This window comes from Trematomus bernacchii, unplaced genomic scaffold (assembly GCF_902827165.1).
Source record: "Trematomus bernacchii unplaced genomic scaffold, fTreBer1.1, whole genome shotgun sequence".
NCBI lineage: Eukaryota > Metazoa > Chordata > Actinopteri > Perciformes > Nototheniidae > Trematomus > Trematomus bernacchii.
The window spans coordinates 5,165,138-5,186,295 of NW_022987662.1; the positions used below are offsets into that span (position 1 = coordinate 5,165,138).

Sequence of the window (21,158 nt, forward strand, 5' to 3'; positions counted from 1 at the left end):
CTTGTAGTATTTTCTTGGGAATATTGGAGTTTTTTTTAATCTATAGTTGTGTTTTCTATGGTTATGGGGAGGTCCAAACTAATTTTCCGTTCCAAATCACATATATTTAAATGTATTATGTACTGTACAGCAACTGCCTGTGTGTACGGTTTCATGCAATAGGCATACAATACGGACATACTGCTTCATCATAACATTGCACCTTGAACTTTAGTCTCCTGAGGCTTGAAAATACCTTTCCAAAAGTGTGCCATATTTTAGTATTCATATTGTTGAAACTCAAAATATGCCTAATTTATGCATTTGTTGGAGACTGCCTGGAGTGAGCATTTAGTTAAAAAAAATATATATCTTTCTGACATTCATGTTAAACAACTTTTAAATCTGATTCATTCTTTTAGAAATATTAAACATTGTTCCGACCTTGGTAAAGAGGCCTTCTTCAGATTTTAACATTAAGGTGTATGATCTCAAAGCTAGAGTGGAGGACAGCTTGAAATTCGCCTTCATATATTTTTTTTAAACCTGCCATAATTCCCAAACACTACACTCCTGAGACTTAATTTGTCATGACAAACGTAGGAAAACATCTCTAAGCTTGAAAAATAAATTAAACCAAATGCCTCTTGAGGGCATGAAGTGACAAAAACGTTCATGTCTCCATTAAAGCCAATTGTAAATTCAAGCTGATCTTTACTCACAGCATTAGCCGCACACCTTTAGTTAATCTGCCAAAAAGGCCACATTAACCCGAAAGTACACAAAAAGCACACTTCAGATGCTCAACTTCCTTCAGATGCTTCACACGTTGAAATTTCACCAATATCTGTTACGGTTCAACAAAACGTTCACATGTAAGAGGTTTATCTCTCATTCAGAACAATGAAAAGGCTCTCCTCTCACTGATTACTGCACATCACCATGGAAACCTTTGATCTCTGGACACGTCGTTAGCTCAAATATAAACACCTGTGTCATGGAACACGATGTCATAACTCCAACTGACATGCTCAGAGCAGCAGACTTCAGATAATGGTTAATGGTCCAGCCTTCATGTCTATGTGCCATTAGTGAGTTTTCCTCAAAAGCTGTTGCCATGGCAATGCATCCCTCGCCGTAAAACACGATATTGCTATAACTCCTATGAAAATGGTCAAAAAGTGCTCAAGGCAAGTTTATTTATATAGCACCTTTCAACACAAGGCAATTCAAAGTGCTTTACAAAAATGGTAGACATTAAGAAAATGGCATTTAAAATCAGTCATTAAAAATAAAAGATAATAAAATAAACATTAAAAGAAAAAATACATGGATAAAGTTACAGTGCAGTTTAAGATATGAATAGTTTAATTAAAAGCAGCGGCAAAAAGAAAAGTCTTCAGCCTGGATTTAAAAGTAGTAAGAGTTGCAGCAGACCTGCAGGTTTCTGGGAGTTTGTTCCAGATATTTGGAGCATAATAACTGAACGCTGCTTTACCATGTTTAGTTCTGACTCTGGGGACAGAAAGCTGACCAGTCCCTGAAGACCTGAGAGTTCTGGATGGTTCATAATTTAGCAGTAGGTCAGACATGTATTTTGGGCCTAAAACCATTCAAAGCTTTATAAACCAGCAACAATATTTTGAAATCTATTCTTTGACACACAGGAAGCCAGTGTAAGGACTTCAGAACAGGAGTGATGTGATCCACTTTCTTAGTGTTAGTGAGGACTCGAGCAGCGGCGTTCTGAATTAGCTGCAGCTTTCTAATAGATTTTTTAGTGAGACCTGTAAAGACACCATTACAGTAGTCCAGTCTACTGAAGATAAAAGCATGGACAAGTTTTTCCAAATCCTGCTGTGACATTAGTCTTTTAATCCTGGATATATTCTTTAGGTGATAGTAGGCTGATTTAGTAACTGTTTTAATGTGACTGTTGAAACTCAGGTCAGAGTCCATGACTACACCTAGATTTCTGGCTTTATCTGTTGTTTTGAACATTGCAGACTGAAGCTCAGCGCTAACTTTTATACGTTCTGCCTTGGCTCCAAAAACCATTACCTCAGTTTTATCTTTGTTTAATTGGGAGAAAGTTCTGACACATCCAGTCATTGATTTGTTCAATGCACTTACTCAGTGTTTGAATTGGAGCATAGTCTCCTGGTGAAATTGTTACGTAAATGTGTGTGTCATCCGCATAGCTATGGTAACTTATTTTGTTGTTTTTCATTATCTGAGCCAGTGGTAGCATGTAGATGTTAAAGAGAAGAGGCCCCAAGATGGAGCCTTGAGGTACCCCACATGTCATATTTGTCAACCCAGATGTGTATTTACCTATAGAAACAAAGTTTTTTCTGTCCTTTAAGTAGGACTCAAACCAATTTAGAACTGTTTCCGAAAGTCCCAACCCAGTTTTCTAGTCGGTCTAGTAATATGTTGTGGTCAACAGTGTCAAACGCAGCACTGAGATCTAATAATACTAACACTGAAGTTCTGCCACTGTCTGTGTTTAAGTGGATGTCATTGAAGACCTTTACAAGAGCAGTCTCAGTGCTGTGGTTTTAAACTCAAACTTCACATGTGTGCTAACAGTCCAGCCGTGAAGACATCTATTTGACAGTTTTAAGATTTCTTCAAATGCCGTTGCCTTGGCAACATAACGTTCACTATGAAACACGGTTTTCTCACAACTTCAGTTCAAATGCTCGAAATGGCCCAAAACTTCACAGGTTTGGTAACGATGCAGCCATCAACACATCTAAGCGTATTATGGGGTGTCATCAAATGCCGTTGCCATGGTGATAGAGCATTCGCCATCAAGTTAGTTCAAAAGTTTGCAGTTCAAATATTCTGCTGCTTTTCCAAGCCTTTTTACTTTCTTTTCTTCTCTCATCACACATTCAAGCCCCCAGTGTTCATGTATCATTTCAATCTAAATTCTTCACTTTCTTCTTACACATTACATTTCAGCATAGCAATTCAGCGTCAGCTTTTCAGCATAAAGCATTCCCACTAGCAATTTCTTCAGGAATTGTATTCTCTAGTTTGTTAAACATTGACAAATTATTTCAAATATGTATGCTAATATTTGACTTGTGGTAGGTTTAAATTAAAATGTAAATCTTTTTCACTGATCTCTTGACCTTCACTCATACTTTCAAGTGCATCGAGGAGCTTCATTTAAACAGTGATTATCCAAATCTGATACTTTAAAGGAGCCCCATTATGCTTTTCTTGATGTTCCCTGTGTTCTGGGCCCTGGAGTTCAAAACTTTGAATCCCTATCTGATCAGATCAGATTTGGATTTTGGGTAGTTCAAAACCAAAAAAACAGGATTAGGATCACTTTGATATCCAATCAGATCAGGAAATCCAATCCAAGCTTTAATCTGGATCAAATCTTCAAAATGGGTAACACAGGATTGGGATCAGTTTGATCCCAAAAAAATTGATTATCCTGATCCCACCAGGAGGTGGATTACCAGAGCAAAATGTACTGTACAATTTATTTTAAAATATGTTTCAATTTAAATAAGATGGCAAAGTTTGTTAACTGAAATAATACACCATTTTTAGCCTCCATGGGAAATACATTTTATTTTTCCATTTTTGCTCACGTTTGTGGTGGCCTATTTTGTTTTCAACCAAATGTTGATGACATAAATGTTTATGCTCATAAAATATCACAACAATGATTGTCAATCACAAATGTAATTTAGATTAAAGAAAAAATATCTTCAACAAAAAAAAGGTCCATCATCTGTCATCACCTTTCAAAAGTAATTGCGGACAATAGCATCTCGCATTGCACCACCACTCAGTCTCTCATTTAGAGGGAAATCCATAGGTGGGCCTAGATCATCAGCAGGTGCGAGGGACTCTGGGGGATCATCGATGTCAGAGAGGGGGACTCTGCGATGGACAGCGATATTGTGTAGCACAATACAAGCCAGGGTTATGCAGCATGCTCGTTGGGGTTCCACTCTCAGATAGTTCAGGCATGCAAAACGCCTCTTCAGTACTCCATTCAAGCGCTCAATGACACACCTTGTTCTTCCATGGGCGTTGTTGTAGCGCATCTGTGAGGGAGTGTTTGCCGTGGGAAAAGGTGTCATCACCCATGGTAGGAGTGGGTAGGCACTGTCGGCTAATATAACTCCATCCGGCCTGTTGGTTTGAAATTCAGTGAACAACCGGCTCTCTCTGAAGATTCGTGCATCATGGACTGACCCAGGCCATCTCACAACACAGTTGGTGATGGCAAGGTGGTCAGCATCTCCCACAATTTGCACATTGATGCTGATCCCTTTCCTGTTGACATATTCCCACTCCCTCTGACGAGGTGCTTGAATATGTACATGGGTGCAGTCGATCACCCTAATGGTGTTGGGCATGTCTCCCAGAAGAAAAAATTGCTGCTTCACTTTGGCAATCTGGCCATCATTGGGAAAAGTCACAAAGTGATCCAGCAGGCGAGCCAGTGCATCAGACACAGCTGTCACCACTTCACCCACTGTTGTCCTGTGGACTCCCATGCTGTCAGCTATGACCTGATAGAATGTTCCACATGCGTAAAAGCGCAGGGCAATGAGGACCTGTTCCTCTACAGTCAGAGCATGACTCCGCAAGGTTCTGCACTGCAGTTGTGGCCTGACCAGATCAGCAATGTAGTTGATGTCATCAAGTCCAAATCGAAAACGATTGTACAGTTCTTCTGTTGTGTACTGTTGGAGAGGTTTGGGGCGCTCGGTGTGGACCCTTTGGCGGTAACCTCTCCTTCCAGCATGGAAGATGTGAACAATCCCTGCCATGACTGTGTTCTGACTGTTCTTTCAGTCAGTAGGCCTACATCAGTCTCTGAATAATAAGTAATTGCAAATACACACCTGGAATGCATGTCCAGATTGGTTAGGGCCTGTGGTTAATTATGTAATTAATAGCAAGACCAGACCTATAAAACTAATTGCTGACCTGACCAAACCATTGAGTTGGAAAGATGGACAAAAAGGGGCCTAATTTTACATCTGCTGAGACCCGTGCAGATGGGTCTCAGCAGATGTTGTTGGATGTTGGAGTGGCAGTGCGCAAAGTTTACACCGCGTCAAACAGCACTTTGAAATGGAATGAAACGTCGGGTTACGTATTGTAACCCTTGTTATATAAACACAGGCGGAGCCCTCTACTGGACTCTATGGGTACTACCTTATCATGCAAGCATTCACCTACTGAGATTTCTATAGACGTAGCCGGCCCCAGGGCGGGCCTACCTGAATGCGTGCGCATCTCACTTCCCTATAAAAGGAGGCCTCGCCTCCGGACCACCATCCTACACCACTCTTCAGCGAGCGGTATAGGACATACAGTGCCCCCAAGGTAGAGGGCTCCGCCTGTGTTTATATAACAAGGGTTACAATACGTAACCCGACGTTATATCTCTCACAGGCTCCGCCCTCTACTGGACTCTATGGGTACAGTGGGTGGAGCCCCGATGTATGCACGCACTGTCGTCCATCACACAGTTCCACCTCACTGTCCCTGACCGGCTTTAGCAGCCACTGCGCCTCACTCACCTCTCCCTCGGTTGTAACCGTGGAGAAGTCCGGGCTGCGGCCGATAGAGCACACCCTGACGCGCTTGCCTCGCAAAAAAGTGTGCTCAAAAATAGTGCTGAGGACTCCCGTGCGTCTGCCCATAGGCAGACAGGGAAAGTCCGCAGCCCTATATGGGTTCACTATGCACTCTCCCTCCTGAGTCCCTAAAGAGCACGGGGAGAACGCAAGTGCCCCCTATGTCCCCCCACTCAGCCACTGACCCTGTGCAGAGTGTGTAGGGACTATAGTATGGAGGGCTCTCCCCCTCCTGCCTCCAGGCAGCCGAGGGGAGCCCTTCAACCCTGTAAGGGCCCAGAGCGCATTACATCACCCTGCGACCCTCCAGGGGTCCGAAGAAATGTAAGCGCATTTACACCCGGGGAGGGGGTCAGATGCCCACTGACCCACAGCCCCCCCCTCCTCACCAGTCCTGTGTTGCCCCAGCAAGCACAGACGTTGAGAAAGAGCCAGACATATCCAAGAGATAAAACTTTATGAAGGGGCCTGGCGTTGACCAAGACGCCGCCGTGCATATATCCTCCACACTCACACCGCTGAATAAGGCTGTTGATGCAGCCACAGCTCGTGTGGAGTGTGCACGGACCCCCATGGGACAGGCTCTCCCTGCCTGCTTGTAGGCGTGTGCAATGGCTTCGCAAAACCAGCCTGCCAGGCGTTTCTTGGACAGAGCTTTTCCAGTCACCCCGCCCCCGAAGCACACAAACAGCTGTTCAGTGCGTCTCAGGGTAGCTGTGCACTCTACATAATATGCTAACGCACGCACCGGGCAGAGGAGGTGTAATTTAGCTTACCTGGCCCCACCATGGGGTGGAAGACTAAAACCCCCCAACTGAATAGCCCTCGACCTGAACGCACTCCTTAGGCTTTTGGGCACAAAGGAGGGGTTCGGTCTGAGTGTCGCCCCACTCTGGTCACCCCGAATCAGTAAACAGCTCGGGTGCACCGACAGAGCGGTTAACACGGACACTCTTTTGGCTGATGTTAAGGCAAGTAGCAACGCTGTCTTCCACGACAGTGCTTTCAGGGAGGAGAGCTCAAGAGGCTCAAAAGGCTCCGTGACCAGAGCCTCGAGCACCAGCGGCAGGTCCCACTGTGGGGCGGAGGCGTGCACTACAGGGCGCAGCCTCCTGACCCCCTGTAACAACCGCAACATCAGTGGATGAGAGAAGGCTGACCTGCCGTTGAATCCCTCATGACAGGACGAGATGGCTGCTGCATACACTTTCACTGTGGAATGAGCAAGCCCTCTGTCCACCAGTAACTGTAAGAAGGATCAAATAGAGCCCAACTCACAAGATAGGGGCTCTATTCCCCGCTACTCACACCAATGCTGGAATCTCAGCCACTTTGGCCTGTAACAGGCTGTGGTGGATTCTGCTCTAGCTGCCTGGATAGACTGAATAATGCTGTCAGACAATCCACCCCGTCTCAGCCTGTCCCTCTCAGGAGCCAAGCCTGAAGAGGACGGCCCAGAGTGGGTAACGCCCCGATTGCACCTGCCTCTTGAGACATCGCCCCCCAGAACTGGGGGATCGCCCAGGGCTGGCCCACCTTCATCTGTGTCATTTCTGAGTACCACGGAGCCCCGACGCGATCCGGTGCCACCAGAATGACTACCAGACGTTCTCGCCTCACTCTCCCCAGGAGAGGGAGAATGAGACGCAGCGGTGGAAAGGCGTATAGCAGCTTCCTTGGCCATGGCTCGTGTGCAAACGCGTCCACCCCCAAAGGCGGGTTGTCGCTCAGGGCCATGGAGAACCACAGGGCACAGTGGCTGTTGTGCCGGCTGTCGAACAGGTCCACTTCCGCTCTCCCGAACTGGGCCCAGATCTGCTTCACCACCTCCGGGTGAAGCGTCCATTCGCCTGGCAGGGGGCCGCCCCTCGCCATGAGGTCGGCCCCCCTGTTCTCCAGTCCCGGGATATGGAGGGACTGGAGACCGCAAAACTTCCCATGAATGGAAGATTTGCCCATGGAGGGTCGACACAGAAAGGGCCGATTATTTACTGAGGTACCTGAACGCACCGCCTCACGCTCTTGCGCGCGCTCCACCATAATGCTGTTCTCACCACTACGGTAAACAGCATTAATCTGAGTTTTTATAGGCGTAGTGTGTTTTTACTAAGGTCCCTGAACGCACCGCCACGCGCTCTTGTGTGAGTGCGGGCTCCGCCATAATGCAGCCTTTACCACTACGGTAAACTGCATTAACTGGAGTCTTTGCTCTAGGCGTAGTGTGTTCTCTGACAGCAATACGCCGGCCATAATGTCCCTGTAACCGCATAGCGCTTTCCTTTAGATAGCACTCCCTGCGGTTCATCCCTCTCATCTGCGCATGCCCACTAGTCACCTCCTTTACAGGAGCTACAGCTGGGGCAGCGAATGGGGAATTTGTACGGTTAACATTGTGTGTAAGTGTAGCATTTGTGAAAACAAAAGACACCTAGATTTGGATACAGATCAACCTCATTTTTATTTAGAAAACGTAGTGATCTGTGCATTGTACAGGGAGGAGGCGGGATTCGCCCTCTCCGCCAGACAGCTCTGTAAAGACGGAGCACACCACCCGGCCGCTCTCTGCTGCTGCGGAGCCTGCCGGGGCTGGGCAGCCCGTCCCCGTGAGTGCCGACACGCCGGTTCCACGGGGTGGGCCGAAGAGGTGGAGGGCACCGCGGGCATGGGATCTCCGTGCCGGCACCTCTCCCTTCGTCTCACCGTCGCCCTGCGCTCTCTCGTCTGCAGCGGTGACTCTTCCCTCTACTGAGTTCTTTGAACGCGCCGCGGCCCGCCCTCAGGGGAGGGGGGCCGCGCGCGCCGTCACAATGCCCTCTCTTTGAAACGGACATTATGGGAAAAAGTGGAATTGTGGAGAGAGATGACTCTTACTCTGGGATAAATGCAACCGTGTTTACTGAATGCATTTTCCCACACACACACCACTCCAGAACTAGAGTTTACAAACGTAAACCACCGTTCTCCTGCGGAGGTTCCTGAACGCACCGCGGCCACTCTTACGAGGGCCGCGCGCCCACGTATTAACGCTGTATTTCCCATTCACCGGTGAAATGCATTAATCGGAGCTATTATACCAGGCAAGGTGTGTTTTCTGACAACAGCACGCCGGCATTGGCGTCTCTTGAACCCGCACAGTGCTTTGACAGCACTCGGTTTATCCCACTCACGTGCACATACCCACCTGCTGGCTCCCTATACTGGGGTTTACAGCAGAGGCGGGGAGTGTATGACAGTGTTTCTTCCTCTGGGGATGGGCAAGAAGCAGCCACGCTGCGATTACTCCTTATCCCGTGAGCAAGGAGATCGATCCAAAGAGCCCTTCCGTAAACACGGGGGCTCCCAGGAGATCAACACGGTCCTCTTTGGAAAGTGCCATGCAGCGTGATATCCCAGGGACATCACACGGCAGGCAGCGGCGGCGGCCTGTGATGAAGTAGGGTCGCCCCTATATCATGTGAAGCCACCGAGGCCTGGGGCAAGGCCCGTGGACCAAGCTACTTATTCGGCCTTGCGGCCCAATAATCGCTCTGACCTTGTGAGGCGGGGGCATCTCTAGCAATGAGCGAGTAGCCCACAAACCCGCCGCCATGATCATCATCCAGGGAGAGTACAGCCCTGGGCGGTGGACTTCCATGGACGCCGGACCCGGAAGGAATGGTGAACGTGAATTGCACCGCCTCGGCCATATCCTGGCACACTCGAAGCAGAGGTGGTGGGGATCGACGCCCGCTATTTAATCCATGGCATGATTTCAAAAATTACTCGTTTACTTTCTTCCTTTCTCTCAAATAATACGTCTCGGACTCAGTGCTAGGCTATCACCTCCGCTCGCTGAAGAGTAAAGGGTGGTGGTCAGGAGGCGAGGCCTCCTTTTATAGGGAAGTGAGATGCGCACGCATTCAGGTAGGCCCGCCCCGGGGCCGGCTACGTCTATAGAAATCTCAGTAGGTGAATGCTTGCATGATAAGGTAGTACCCATAGAGTCCAGTAGAGGGCGGAGCCTGTGAGAGATATAACCCATCGATGGCACACTATGCAAATCAAGACTTGAACGTTTTTTTCATATGGAATGCAGTTGGAGGTCAACCAATCACAGAGCTTGAGAACTAATAACGGGGTTTGTCAAACAAAGCACATGGTGTAGTCCTAAACGATAGCTGAGGATTCTGGGTAGTGTAGTGTCTTCTGCCATCCTAAACTCCGAAAAAATATTTGTTTCTCCGAATCGAAGGGGAAAAATACAAAAGCATTGCACACAATTTAAACCAATCAATGTTGTGTAATTAGCAAGGATAATCTGGTGTTTTTGAGTTGATGAGTAGTGCAGATATCACTGTAAAATCAATCGACAGTAAGGAGAATAGTTACTTCCGGGTGTAAAATCCTCTGTTATCCAATGGGAATGGACGCTCACATTGCCTTTAAACAGCCGCCGACATAAACGGATGCGGTGCTTCCATGAGCGTCAAATACCGCCGCTGATGGGAATACATTGCAATCAGTTGAAAGCTCTTTGCGTCCGTTTATGAAGCTGAAGGAGCCTCGGCGTGTCCCAACTGCACGCCACGGGACCCTGACCAAGCGTCGCTCCTGGACGTTTAGGGAGTGAGAATGTGTTGGCCATTGGAGTGTTGCTTGTGGAAGACATTCTCAAGCAACCGTTTCGCTTCTCATGCACTGATTCGCTAGCTGAACAGCCAATCAGAGTGATTTCTTTGTCCGACTGCCTGTGGCCGACGCACGACCATGAAAGGCCAAATAAGGCGTGTCACTGCCGACGGTGCGGGACACACCCAATTGAGTTTGGGCGACAGTGCACGCTTCGTCGTCCGACTAACGAAAACGGCCGATTTCGGCCTGGTGTGTCAGGGCCTTTATAGAGCATCCTAGTACTACAATTTTCCAGGAGCTTGCATGCTTGTGATCATCTTATTAAAGGTAGGGTAGGTACGTTTGAGAAACCAGCTCGAGATACACTTTTTGTTATATTCCATGGAATGCTCTTAACATCCCGATAGCAATGAATATCTTAAGTGCTTTGACAAAAAATCCATAAAAAAATGTCATCTGTGGAAGCCGTAATACTGTAAAAAGCACGACCAAGCCCGGCTAAAATAACTGGATGGCCTACCTGCCTGTCAGCCTTCCATCTGTGCACAAACTTATCTCGTGCCCTCATTGGTCATGTGCGCGTTCGTGTGTGTTGGAGGAGGGGCTCTATAAGGAAGTGGCAGATTTTCTCCGGTTGTGTATTTTCAAATTCTAGCGATCTCGAGCCGGTTTCTCAAACTTTCCTTCCCTACCTTTAAGGGGTATAAAGTATATTGATAAACTTTCATTTCAGGTCATCAATGCACCTGATGTGACACACACCATTGAAGATGAGGTCCTCCTGACCCATGTGGATCCAGAAGCTGGACCTTCAGCCAGGCCTGATGACACACTGCAAGAGCCACCTCGAAAGAGAAAATGCAAGCGCACCAGAAAATCAGAATCAGAATCAGAATACCTTTATTAGTCCCACAGAGGGGACATTTGCATCGTTACAGCAGGAAAGAGCCACAGACAGCTTAATGTTACCTATGTTAAGAAAAAAGTACTAAGTTATGATATAATAAAAATATAATATAAAAAATAAAAGTAAAGAAAAATACTTTCCAAAATACAAATCCTGTAACAGTTCTTAGGATTTAGCAGCCAGGTACATATTACACAGTTATTAATGGCATATGTATATAATGTATATATTGCACATATAGCACATAATGCACATAGTATGATGGTATTTAACTGCAGCAAGTTACACAATTTACAAGATACAAAATGCAAAAAAAACACACCTTGTAACGGTTCTAAGGATTAGCAGCCAGTTATAAATTACACAGTTATTAACGGCATATATATATATATATATATATATATATTGCACATATAGCACATATTGCCAACCCGGTATCACGGCAAGACGTGAACATGTGACGATCTACCATGCTGGGAGACGTGAATATGTCACGGTTTCGTCCCTTCAAACGTGACAGTTACACGGTATTGTTAACATGGCCCAACCAGTGGAGAAATACCCGGAAGTGCCAAGCAAATGGTCTACCGCGCCTATTGGTCGGTTTTTATTGTCAAAATTAGATGTTTTTAATTTATTTTTTAATAGTCACACTAGATTTTGCCGATTTTCTTGTTGCCCTAGCTGGTCGACACCTCTTTTAGCAGAAACAAAGGCTACATTAATGTATTAAATCGATGTTAATCCATGTGTGTGGAGGTGAGGATGTGGAATTAACGGACGTGACGTTGTGCGATTGCGTTGCCAGGCAACGCAATTTACAAACTCTTCAACTACAACCCTAATTATATTTTAAAACATTTTAGAAGGCCTCACGAAATACTTTAATGTAAATTAAAATGTAAATGTGAAGGAATGTGTGTAATGTGGTGATTGACATTATTTACCCACGGATCTATGGGTTGGGGGTATTGTTCCGCACGGACATTTTAGTTAACCGGACTCCTGTTGATGTGAAATCCGGAAAAAAAAAAATAATACTTTATTCCGAGTTTGCTTGCTTTTCTCTTTGGAGGTCATCACATAACGGCATTGTAATACACGGTTCGGCTGCATTAAATATGACATATCTGCCGTAGTTCTGTATTTATAGAGCCCTGATGAGAAGACTTCTGGACAAACAGGAAGCACTGCCGCCAAAACTGAAAACGTGACGTGGATCATAAATATATCAGCAATTAAACAACATCTTACATTTATTTTCACACAATACGTCTCCTTGCAGTATCAATACTAATTCGGCTGACTTTTATATTTGATCCAATTGGTAGATAGGCTGTATTTACACCATAACGGTGCACACCTGATAGAAAGGGACACCTACTGGTTAAAGCACGTTATTGAATTTTATTATTTTATTATTTTTCACAAAAATGAAACCATCATGAGCAAAAACAGAATTAACTGTCATTAGTAAACCACTCAAATAAAAAGATCATAAGTGGTTTCGTTTTACATATATTTTAAGGATAATAATAGCAATGTAACACTGTCTATGACACTTACTGTATAACACTGATTTGAAAAACATACAGAAAAAACGAATTCACTGCCCTTAATAAAGTATTTAAATATACATTTCAGGTGTGCTGTTTTGTTTAGATCATTAACATCTGGAGCTCTTTTAATGTCCTTTTTGATTATTGTTACACCAGGTCTTGTCAAAACCTTTATTCCATATTCAATATCCATTACTAAACAAAACAGCAATTCTACTCCACTACAATTCAGAGGTTAACCTGGTATTTTTACTCCACTACATTTATTTTAGTTACTTTGCAGATTCTGATTAATGATGTGAAATATAAACAACCCTTAAATCAGGCTTTAGTTACACCTGAGTAAAATTCAGGGAAAGGTGATTGTCAAGTGCCAACAATAAGGAGAGATATTTGATAGTTGCTGCTTGAGAAGACTAAACATTTATCTGCAGATCCCTATAAAGTATATTCATTACTCGTTATTCTCTACTAATAGTTAATTAAAGACTGTATATAATGGCTATTTTGCATATCCCTTTCAAGATTTCAAGATTTTCTAAGGTTCATTGACATATCATATACACAACTAATTCAATAACGTGCTTAACCACTAGGCGGTGCACACAAGGTACACACAGCCATAATAACTTTGTATTATTAGTGTAGGACACTTGTGTATGTATAACATCTGAAGATGTGTAGTTTTATTCATGTTTTCACATAATTGTACAGGATATTGCTATATTATTTCACATGTTTTACTTCTAATATCTGATTTGTAAAATATCACAGACAGAAAGGTATATCCGTCATTTAACAGTAAGCTATTGAAATTCTGAATCCATAGATGTGTCTCCCATCACCCAAATCCCCTGACTATTCTCTCAACTCAGTATTTACATTCTTATATTCAAAGAAAATCAGTAATATCTTTAAAAACGACAAGTCCTTTTATATCAGCTGTGCATCGTTATGGTGTAAATATAACCTATCTACCAATTGGATCAAATATAAAAGTCAGCCGAATTAGTATTGATACTGCAAGGAGACGTATTGTGTGAAAAGAAATGTAAGATGTTTAATTGCTGATATATTTATGATCCACGTCACGTTTTCAGTTTTGGCAGCAGTGCTTCTCATCAGGGCTCTATAAATACAGAACTACGGCAGAAATGTCATATTTAATGCAGCCGAACCATGTATTACAATGCCGTTATGTGATGACCTCCAAAGAGAAAAGCAAGCAAACTCGGAATAAAGTATTATTTTATTTTTTTTAAATGTTTTCGGATTTCACATCAAAAGGAGTCCGGTTAACTAAAATGTCCGTGCGGAACAATACCCCCAACCCATAGATCCGTGGGTGAATAATGTCAATCACCACATTACACACATTCCTTCACATTTACATTTTAATTTAAAGTATTTCGTGAGGCCTTCTAAAATGTTTTAAAATATAATTAGGGTTGTAGTTGAAGAGTTTGTTGCCTGGCAACGCAATCGCACAACGTCACGTCCGTTAATTCCACATCCTCACCTCCACACACATGGATTAACATCGATTTAATACATTAATGTAGCCTTTGTTTCTGCTAAAAGAGGTGTCGACCAGCTAGGGCAACAAGAAAATCGGCGATTCTACTAGGGGCTGTGCTGGTTGTATAGTCTGACCGCTGCAGGAAGGAAGGACCTGCAGTATCTCTCCGTGAGACAGCTGGGGTGCAGCAGCCTGTCGCTGAAGGAGCTGCACAGTGAGGACAGGGTGTCCTGGAGGGGGTGGGACATATTGTCCAGCAGGGAGGACAGCTTGGCTGCCATTCTCCTGTCTCCCACCACCTCCACAGTGTCCAGAGGACTCCGCAGGACATAGCTGGCCTTCCTTACCAGTCTGTTCAGTCTCTTCCCGTCAGCAGCCGAGATGCTGCTGCCCCAGCAGGCCACACCATAGAAAATGGCTGATGCCACACCATAGAAAATGGCTGATGCCACAACAGAGTCGTAAAAAGTCTGAAGGAGTACCCCCTGCACCCCGAAAGACCTCAGTCTCCTCAGCAGAAAGAGTCTGCTCTGTCCCTTCTTGTACAGAGCAGCAGAATTATCAGTCCAGTCCAGTTTATTGTTCAGATGAACACCCAGGTATTTGTAAGATTCCACAATCTCAATGTCCGCTCCCTGGATGTTCACTGGTGTCGGGGGGAGTGTTGGCACCGTCTGAAGTCCATCACCAGTTCCAGAGGAGAGGGATGATGCCTACGAGACACTGTTGAGCCGTGAAACGGAGAGGGCAGAGATTCAGATCCGTCTGGCCGAAGAACAAATACAGCTGTGCCGGCTTCAGCAAACTGAAACCTCACTAAGAATTCAGCTCCTCAAAGCACGCCTGGATGATCCAGCTGCCTTTGAATGAATGTTTTTTTGTTGTTACCCTAGTGGGAGTATTTTTTTAAATTACAATTCCATTATGATTTAATGTCCTTTATGTATTTAAAAATATAATTAAACATTATAGATGTCTCTGCAATGTGGTCTCTTGTCTTCCTTGTATTCTTTTTCATATCCACTAGATGGCGATCGGTAGGATTAAAGCATTGATATTCAGGATCTAGTAATCTTGAAAAGTCGTAATCTGGATCAGGGTGATCCTATCCTGAATTGCTTTGAACTACAGGGACAAAATCTGTCCGACTTGTCTGATCCTGGATCACAAAAAATGGGATTTCAAAATCTGGTCGGATCTGATTGAGATTAAAGTTTTGAACTCCTGGCCGTGTGCAAAAGCTACAATCCCAAAGTTTCCTTTTAGAGGGAGTTTCTTGTACACACATTCAGATATTTTACTTAAGTAAAAGTTCTTAAACTACACAGTAAAAATACTCTCTCTGATACAAGTATATGTCCTGCATTAGAAACGTTACTTAAGTAAAAGTAACTGAATATATCAGCAAAATGTATAGTATTTAAACATAAAAGTGTATGCAAAGAAAAAAAGAAACATACCAAATATATAAAATTGTTCAAAACAAATAAGTAAATTAACTTAATGTTCATGCCAAATATTTACTAATCTCTAAACTGGGTAGCTGATTAACAGATTTAGCTGTTCTCAGTTATTTTTAACTTGATCCGACTGCTTTGGCCATGCTTCAGTATTATTGCTTCAGCTTCTTTTTTAATGAAAGATATTTCTATACTTCTCCCCTGCTCAGTCAGCCATTCTGCTACCCTCAATGCCCTAAATGTTCTTCTTCTTCTTCTCTTCGTTTTTTGGCGGATTGCAAACAACTTAAAAGGTGCATACCGCCACCTACTGTACATGAGTATGAATCATCATATCATACCAACTCTTTAACCTATGATCTAATCAAAATAAATAAATAAATTAACAAAAAAACAAAAAACAAAACATGAAATAAATAAAACAAAAATAAAAATCTATGTTCTTTCTTGACCTAATGTTAAATTCTTTTTCCTACCCCAGTTTCACTCAAGAATGTAAACAGTGCCTTTCTGGTAGCTCTTACTCCCTCTCCTTTTGTTCCCAAAATACCAACCACACTCCATTCCCTCTCTGCCTCTAAAACTTTAGCCTTTAGTTTTTCTCTTTCCGCTTTATATATGTCACAATGTATCAAGATATGTTCTACATCTTCTTTTACTCCACAGCTCCCACACTTGTCACTGTCACTTTTCCCCATGACATACAGTGTACCATTCAATGCTGTGTGATTTATTCTGAGTCTAGCGATCGTGATTTCCTCCCTTCTGTTTCTTTCTTTATAAATATGAATTGTAATTGTCTTTTGTACTTTGTGATATTCTTTGCCTTTCTGGTCTTTCTCCCACCTTTTCTGCCAGATCTCCATCCCTTTCTTCTTAATTACTGCTTTTCCTTCTCCTTTTCCAAGTTGAACTGGTAATGTTATTTCCTTTTGTAGTGCACTTTTTGCTAATTTATCAGCACACTCGTTCCCTTTCACCCCCTCATGTGCAGGCACCCAGCAGAACTGCAGATCTATGCCGCCTCTGTGCAATCTTAACAGGCTATGATTCAGTTCTATGAGAATGTCTTCTCTGGCAGTTGTTGTTGATTGTATGCTTTGTAATATGGACAATGAATCTGTGCACATCACCACCCTATCTGGTCTGACCTCTTCAACCCACTGTAATCCTATTATTACTGCCAGCATTTCTGCTGTGTACACTGATAATTGATCAGACGCTCTTTTTGAAATAGATATTTTAAATTCTGGGATGTATATACCAATTCCAACACACTCTTCCTTGTTCTTAGAACCATCTGTGTAAATTTGTAGGCAATTGTAATACTTTTCATTCAGATACATACTTGTTTTAATTCCCACTTCATTTACTTGCCACTCTTTTTTCCTTTCTACAATACTCATATCTATTTTAGCTTCTGGGAAAAGCCATGGGGGAACACTGCTAAATGGGGTTGCTTTAGCAAATGTGATATTCTCCACTCCATATGCCCTCGTTCTCTCCTTACTCGTCCAGCCAAACCCACGTCCCTGGAATTTTGCATATTCCCAGCAATCCTGTAATATTCTGTTTGAAATATTTTCTTCTCCACTTCCTTGTAGCCTGACCCAGTATGACAGAGCAAGTTTCTCTCTTCTGATCTCCAGAGGTGTCTCTCCTGCTTCTATCAGAACTGCATTGATAGGGGATGACTTTATCGCTCCAATACACAACCGCAATGCTTTATATTGTATTCTATCAATTTTTAAAAGCGATGTTTTTGCTGCTGCTCCATACACTATACAACCATAATCTATTGTGGACCTCATAATTGATCTGTAAATGTCTATTAATGCTTGTTTGTCTGCGCCCCAGTTGCATCCAGCTACAGCTCGCAATAAATTTAATACTTTTTTGCATTTTGTTTCCACTTGTTTAATATGCATTTTCCATGTATATTTGCTATCAAACCACAGTCCTAGGTATTTTAACTCATTCACCTTTGTCATTGGACGATCATATAGTGTTAGCTGTTGGCCATCAATCTTGCGTTTGTTTGTGAATACCATGTAGCATGACTTGCTTTCTGACATTTTGAATCCCCAGTTATATGACCACCTCTCCACTTTTTTAATCGCTCTAGCTATATTCTCCATTACGTATGGGGCATTTCTTCCCCTCATCAAAATAGCCCCATCATCTGCGTATAGAGCCGATTGAATGCATGTGTCTAAACATGTAAATATATCATTTATCATGATGTTAAATAATATTGGACTGACTGCACTCCCTTGGGGGATACCATTTTCTATTTCAAAATAGTTGGAAATATCTGCTCCAACCTTTACTCTAAATGTCCTGTCTGTTAAAAAGGCCCTTACCCAATTGTACATTCTCCCTCCAATACCCATTCTACTCAATTTGATCAGTAACCCATCCCTCCACATACAGTCATACGCCTTTTCAATGTCAAAGTACACTATTGCCATTATCTCTTTCATTTTCAATGTTTTTTCCACATCATTACTCACTCTTACTAAAGCATCTATTGTGGACCGCCCTTTACGAAATCCGCTCTGAAAACTACTCAGCAGCCCTTTCTGCTCCAGTACATGTGAGAGCCTACGGACAATGATCTTTTCCATCCATTTACATAGGTGTGATGTAAGAGCTATTGGTCTGTAGTTACTAGGGTTAGCTGTATCTTTCCCTGGCTTATTGAATGGTAGCACGACTGCTGTTTTCCACAAACTTGGCATATCTCCTTCTCTCCAGATTTTATTGAAAAGACTCAGCACCATTGTCATAGTTTCCATAGGCAACTGTCTAAACATAGCATAACATAGCTGGTCTTGTCCTGGGGCTGTATAACCTGTACCTTGTAAGGCTATTTTGAGTTCTGACATTGTAAATTCCACATCAAGAGCTGACCTATTATCCTGTCTCTTCTCCTTCACGTTTTCATTCTCTGCTAGTAACTGCTGTTTTTGCTGCCTATGAATATCACTGAGATGCTCCCCGCTATGTACTGCTGCAAGTGTCCTTCCTAACATGTCTGCCTTCTCTTTATCTGTCACTGCCAGCCTCTCCCCATCAACCAAAGCTGGAATTTTAATGGATTTCCTTTTCCCACTCATCCGCTTAAACATGGACCAGACATCACCTAATTTTACTCCTCTGCCAATGGTAGAACAAAATTCTCTCCATGTTCTTTTTTTTGTGTATTTGATTGTCCTTCGAGCAGCTGCCCTTTTCCTTTGAAACTCTATAACATTATTTTGTGTCATGTTTTTCTTTAATTCTCTAAATGCATTATTTCGCTCTTTAATAGCCCTGCTGCATTCCTCATTCCACCATGGCACCACTTTCTTCCTACCCTTGGTTGTTGTTTTGGGTATACTGTTCTCTGCTGCATTTAGAATATGTTGCGTTATTTGGCTTGTAATGACCTCTATGCTTCCCTCTGATGTTAGCAGGTGTACCGACTCCTCACACCATATCCTAAATTTCCCCCAATCAGCTTTAGCAAAGCACCACCTGGTTATTGCACCTCCTTCCTGTATATATACATTAGTATTCATTTTAGTAAGCACTGGATAATGGTCACTTCCTACTGTGGATTTATTCAAAACAAACCATTCGCATGTATGAACCAAACAGTTTGACACTAATGTCAGATCCAGGCATGATACTTTCCCCCTGTGTACATCTACTCTTGTGCCATGTCCATCATTAAGGCATACTAGTGTTCTTTCCTCCAGCATTTCTTCCACTATATTTCCGTTACTGTCTGTATGGTTGCTGCCCCATAGACTGTTGTGTGCATTGAAATCACCACACCAAACTTCCTTCCTATGTTTATTGCCTGCTATTTCTTTAAATATATCAGTGGTTAGATTTTTACATGGGTTGTATAAATTGATTATCCTAATGTTATCTTGTTTCCTAGGGTTGCAGATTTCCACTATAATACACTCTATATCATCAGGAGATTGCACCTCCCTATATGCCACACCATCTTTGAGAAACGTGGCACACCCTCCACCATTTTGATTATTATCTCTATCATGCCTTATACAGCTAAATCCTGGAATGACAAAGTCTAATTGAGGTCGTAACCAGGTTTCTTGCACACATATTACCTCAGGGACTACCTCTAGATCATATATATATTTCTTGAATTCTTGACCATTAGCTATGAGGCTTCTTGCGTTCCACTGTAGTATGTGCAGCACCATGATTAAGGATCTAACCCTCATCCTGATTTTCATTTTCCCCAGCTCCATTTATAGTTAGCATTGCATGTATCTGATCTGCTTTAATATCTTTCATGTCAAGGAATTTTCCAGCTGCCTCCACAATGGCTTTGATTCTATCACTTTTCTTTTTTAACTGCAATGCAACATTTACAGTATGGCATATAAATACCACAAAATTCACCTTTTTCACTCCTAAAACATCATCATCCTCTTTACTCTTGGTGGCGCTGTGGGGTTGGATTTGAAGATTACTTTTTGGTGTGTTCCTGACATTTTGTATTGTAATGCTCTGCTCCATTCCACTAGGGTTCTTATTGATTGTTACTGTGCCCCTTACTTTCTTTATTGCTTCTGCGTATGAAACTTTGTTTGTAATCTTAACTCTCTGCACCTCTCTGGCCTCTCTCTGCACTTCACAACCTCCAAACGCAGCACTGTGATCTCCTCCGCAGTTACAACATTTAACCTTTGCATCCTTTTCACATTTTCCATACTCATGTTTTCCTCCGCATCTCGCACACCTTAGCTGTCCTTTACACTGCTGCGCTGTGTGCCCCATTCGTTGACATGCGTAGCACCTGAGAGGTTTGGGGATGTACTCCCTAACCATGAAGTTCAAATATCCCATTTGTACTGCCTTAGGTAAGATTCTCTCAAACTGAATGAGAACTGATAATGTTTCTTTGAGTGTACCATCCCGTTTGCTTTTAAGCCTTGTGACTTCCACTATTTTGCCTCCTTTTAATTCACTTTTCACATCTTCCATTGACATGTCCAATGGTACTCCTGAGATTACTCCTCTCAGTTTCGCCATTGCTCCTGGAACATGCGCCTTCATTTTCTCCCCATTCAGTGAGTTCATTCCCAGAATCTTTTCCTGCTGCTGTTTGTTATTGGCATGTATCAATACCCGCTTATTGTTCATGAATTTAGCAAATTTAATTTTTCCAATCTCTTTTTCAATTGCTTTGGTAAGTTTAATCGGGTGGTAATGCCCACCATCCTGATTGAATTCTATTACCACTTTCCACTCGTGTTCTATTTCTTTATTCAACATTGCTTGACTGTCATTTTGACTGACTCTTGATTTTTTGTTTTGCTTAGCCTCGTCTGCTTCACCCGACCAATCCGACCAACTTCGAGCTCTTACTGAACTATCTCTGTCTCTCAAAGATCTTTTCTTCTTCGCAGCTTTGGCTATCATCCATACCATATTGTTTATTTGGCTACCATCTGAGCTGGTTGACATGATGAA

General features: G+C 43.1%; 1 protein-coding gene across 1 annotated transcript; it reads right to left on the reverse strand.

Moving 5' to 3' along the window:
- Positions 1–3,752: 3,752 nt before the first annotated feature.
- On the reverse strand, positions 3,753–4,790 carry LOC117486915 (putative nuclease HARBI1). Its single transcript, XM_034135504.1, has one exon. It carries the CDS (start codon positions 4,788–4,790, stop codon positions 3,753–3,755), a length of 1,038 nt encoding a protein of 345 aa, XP_033991395.1.
- Between the last annotated feature and the right edge of the window lie 16,368 nt (positions 4,791–21,158).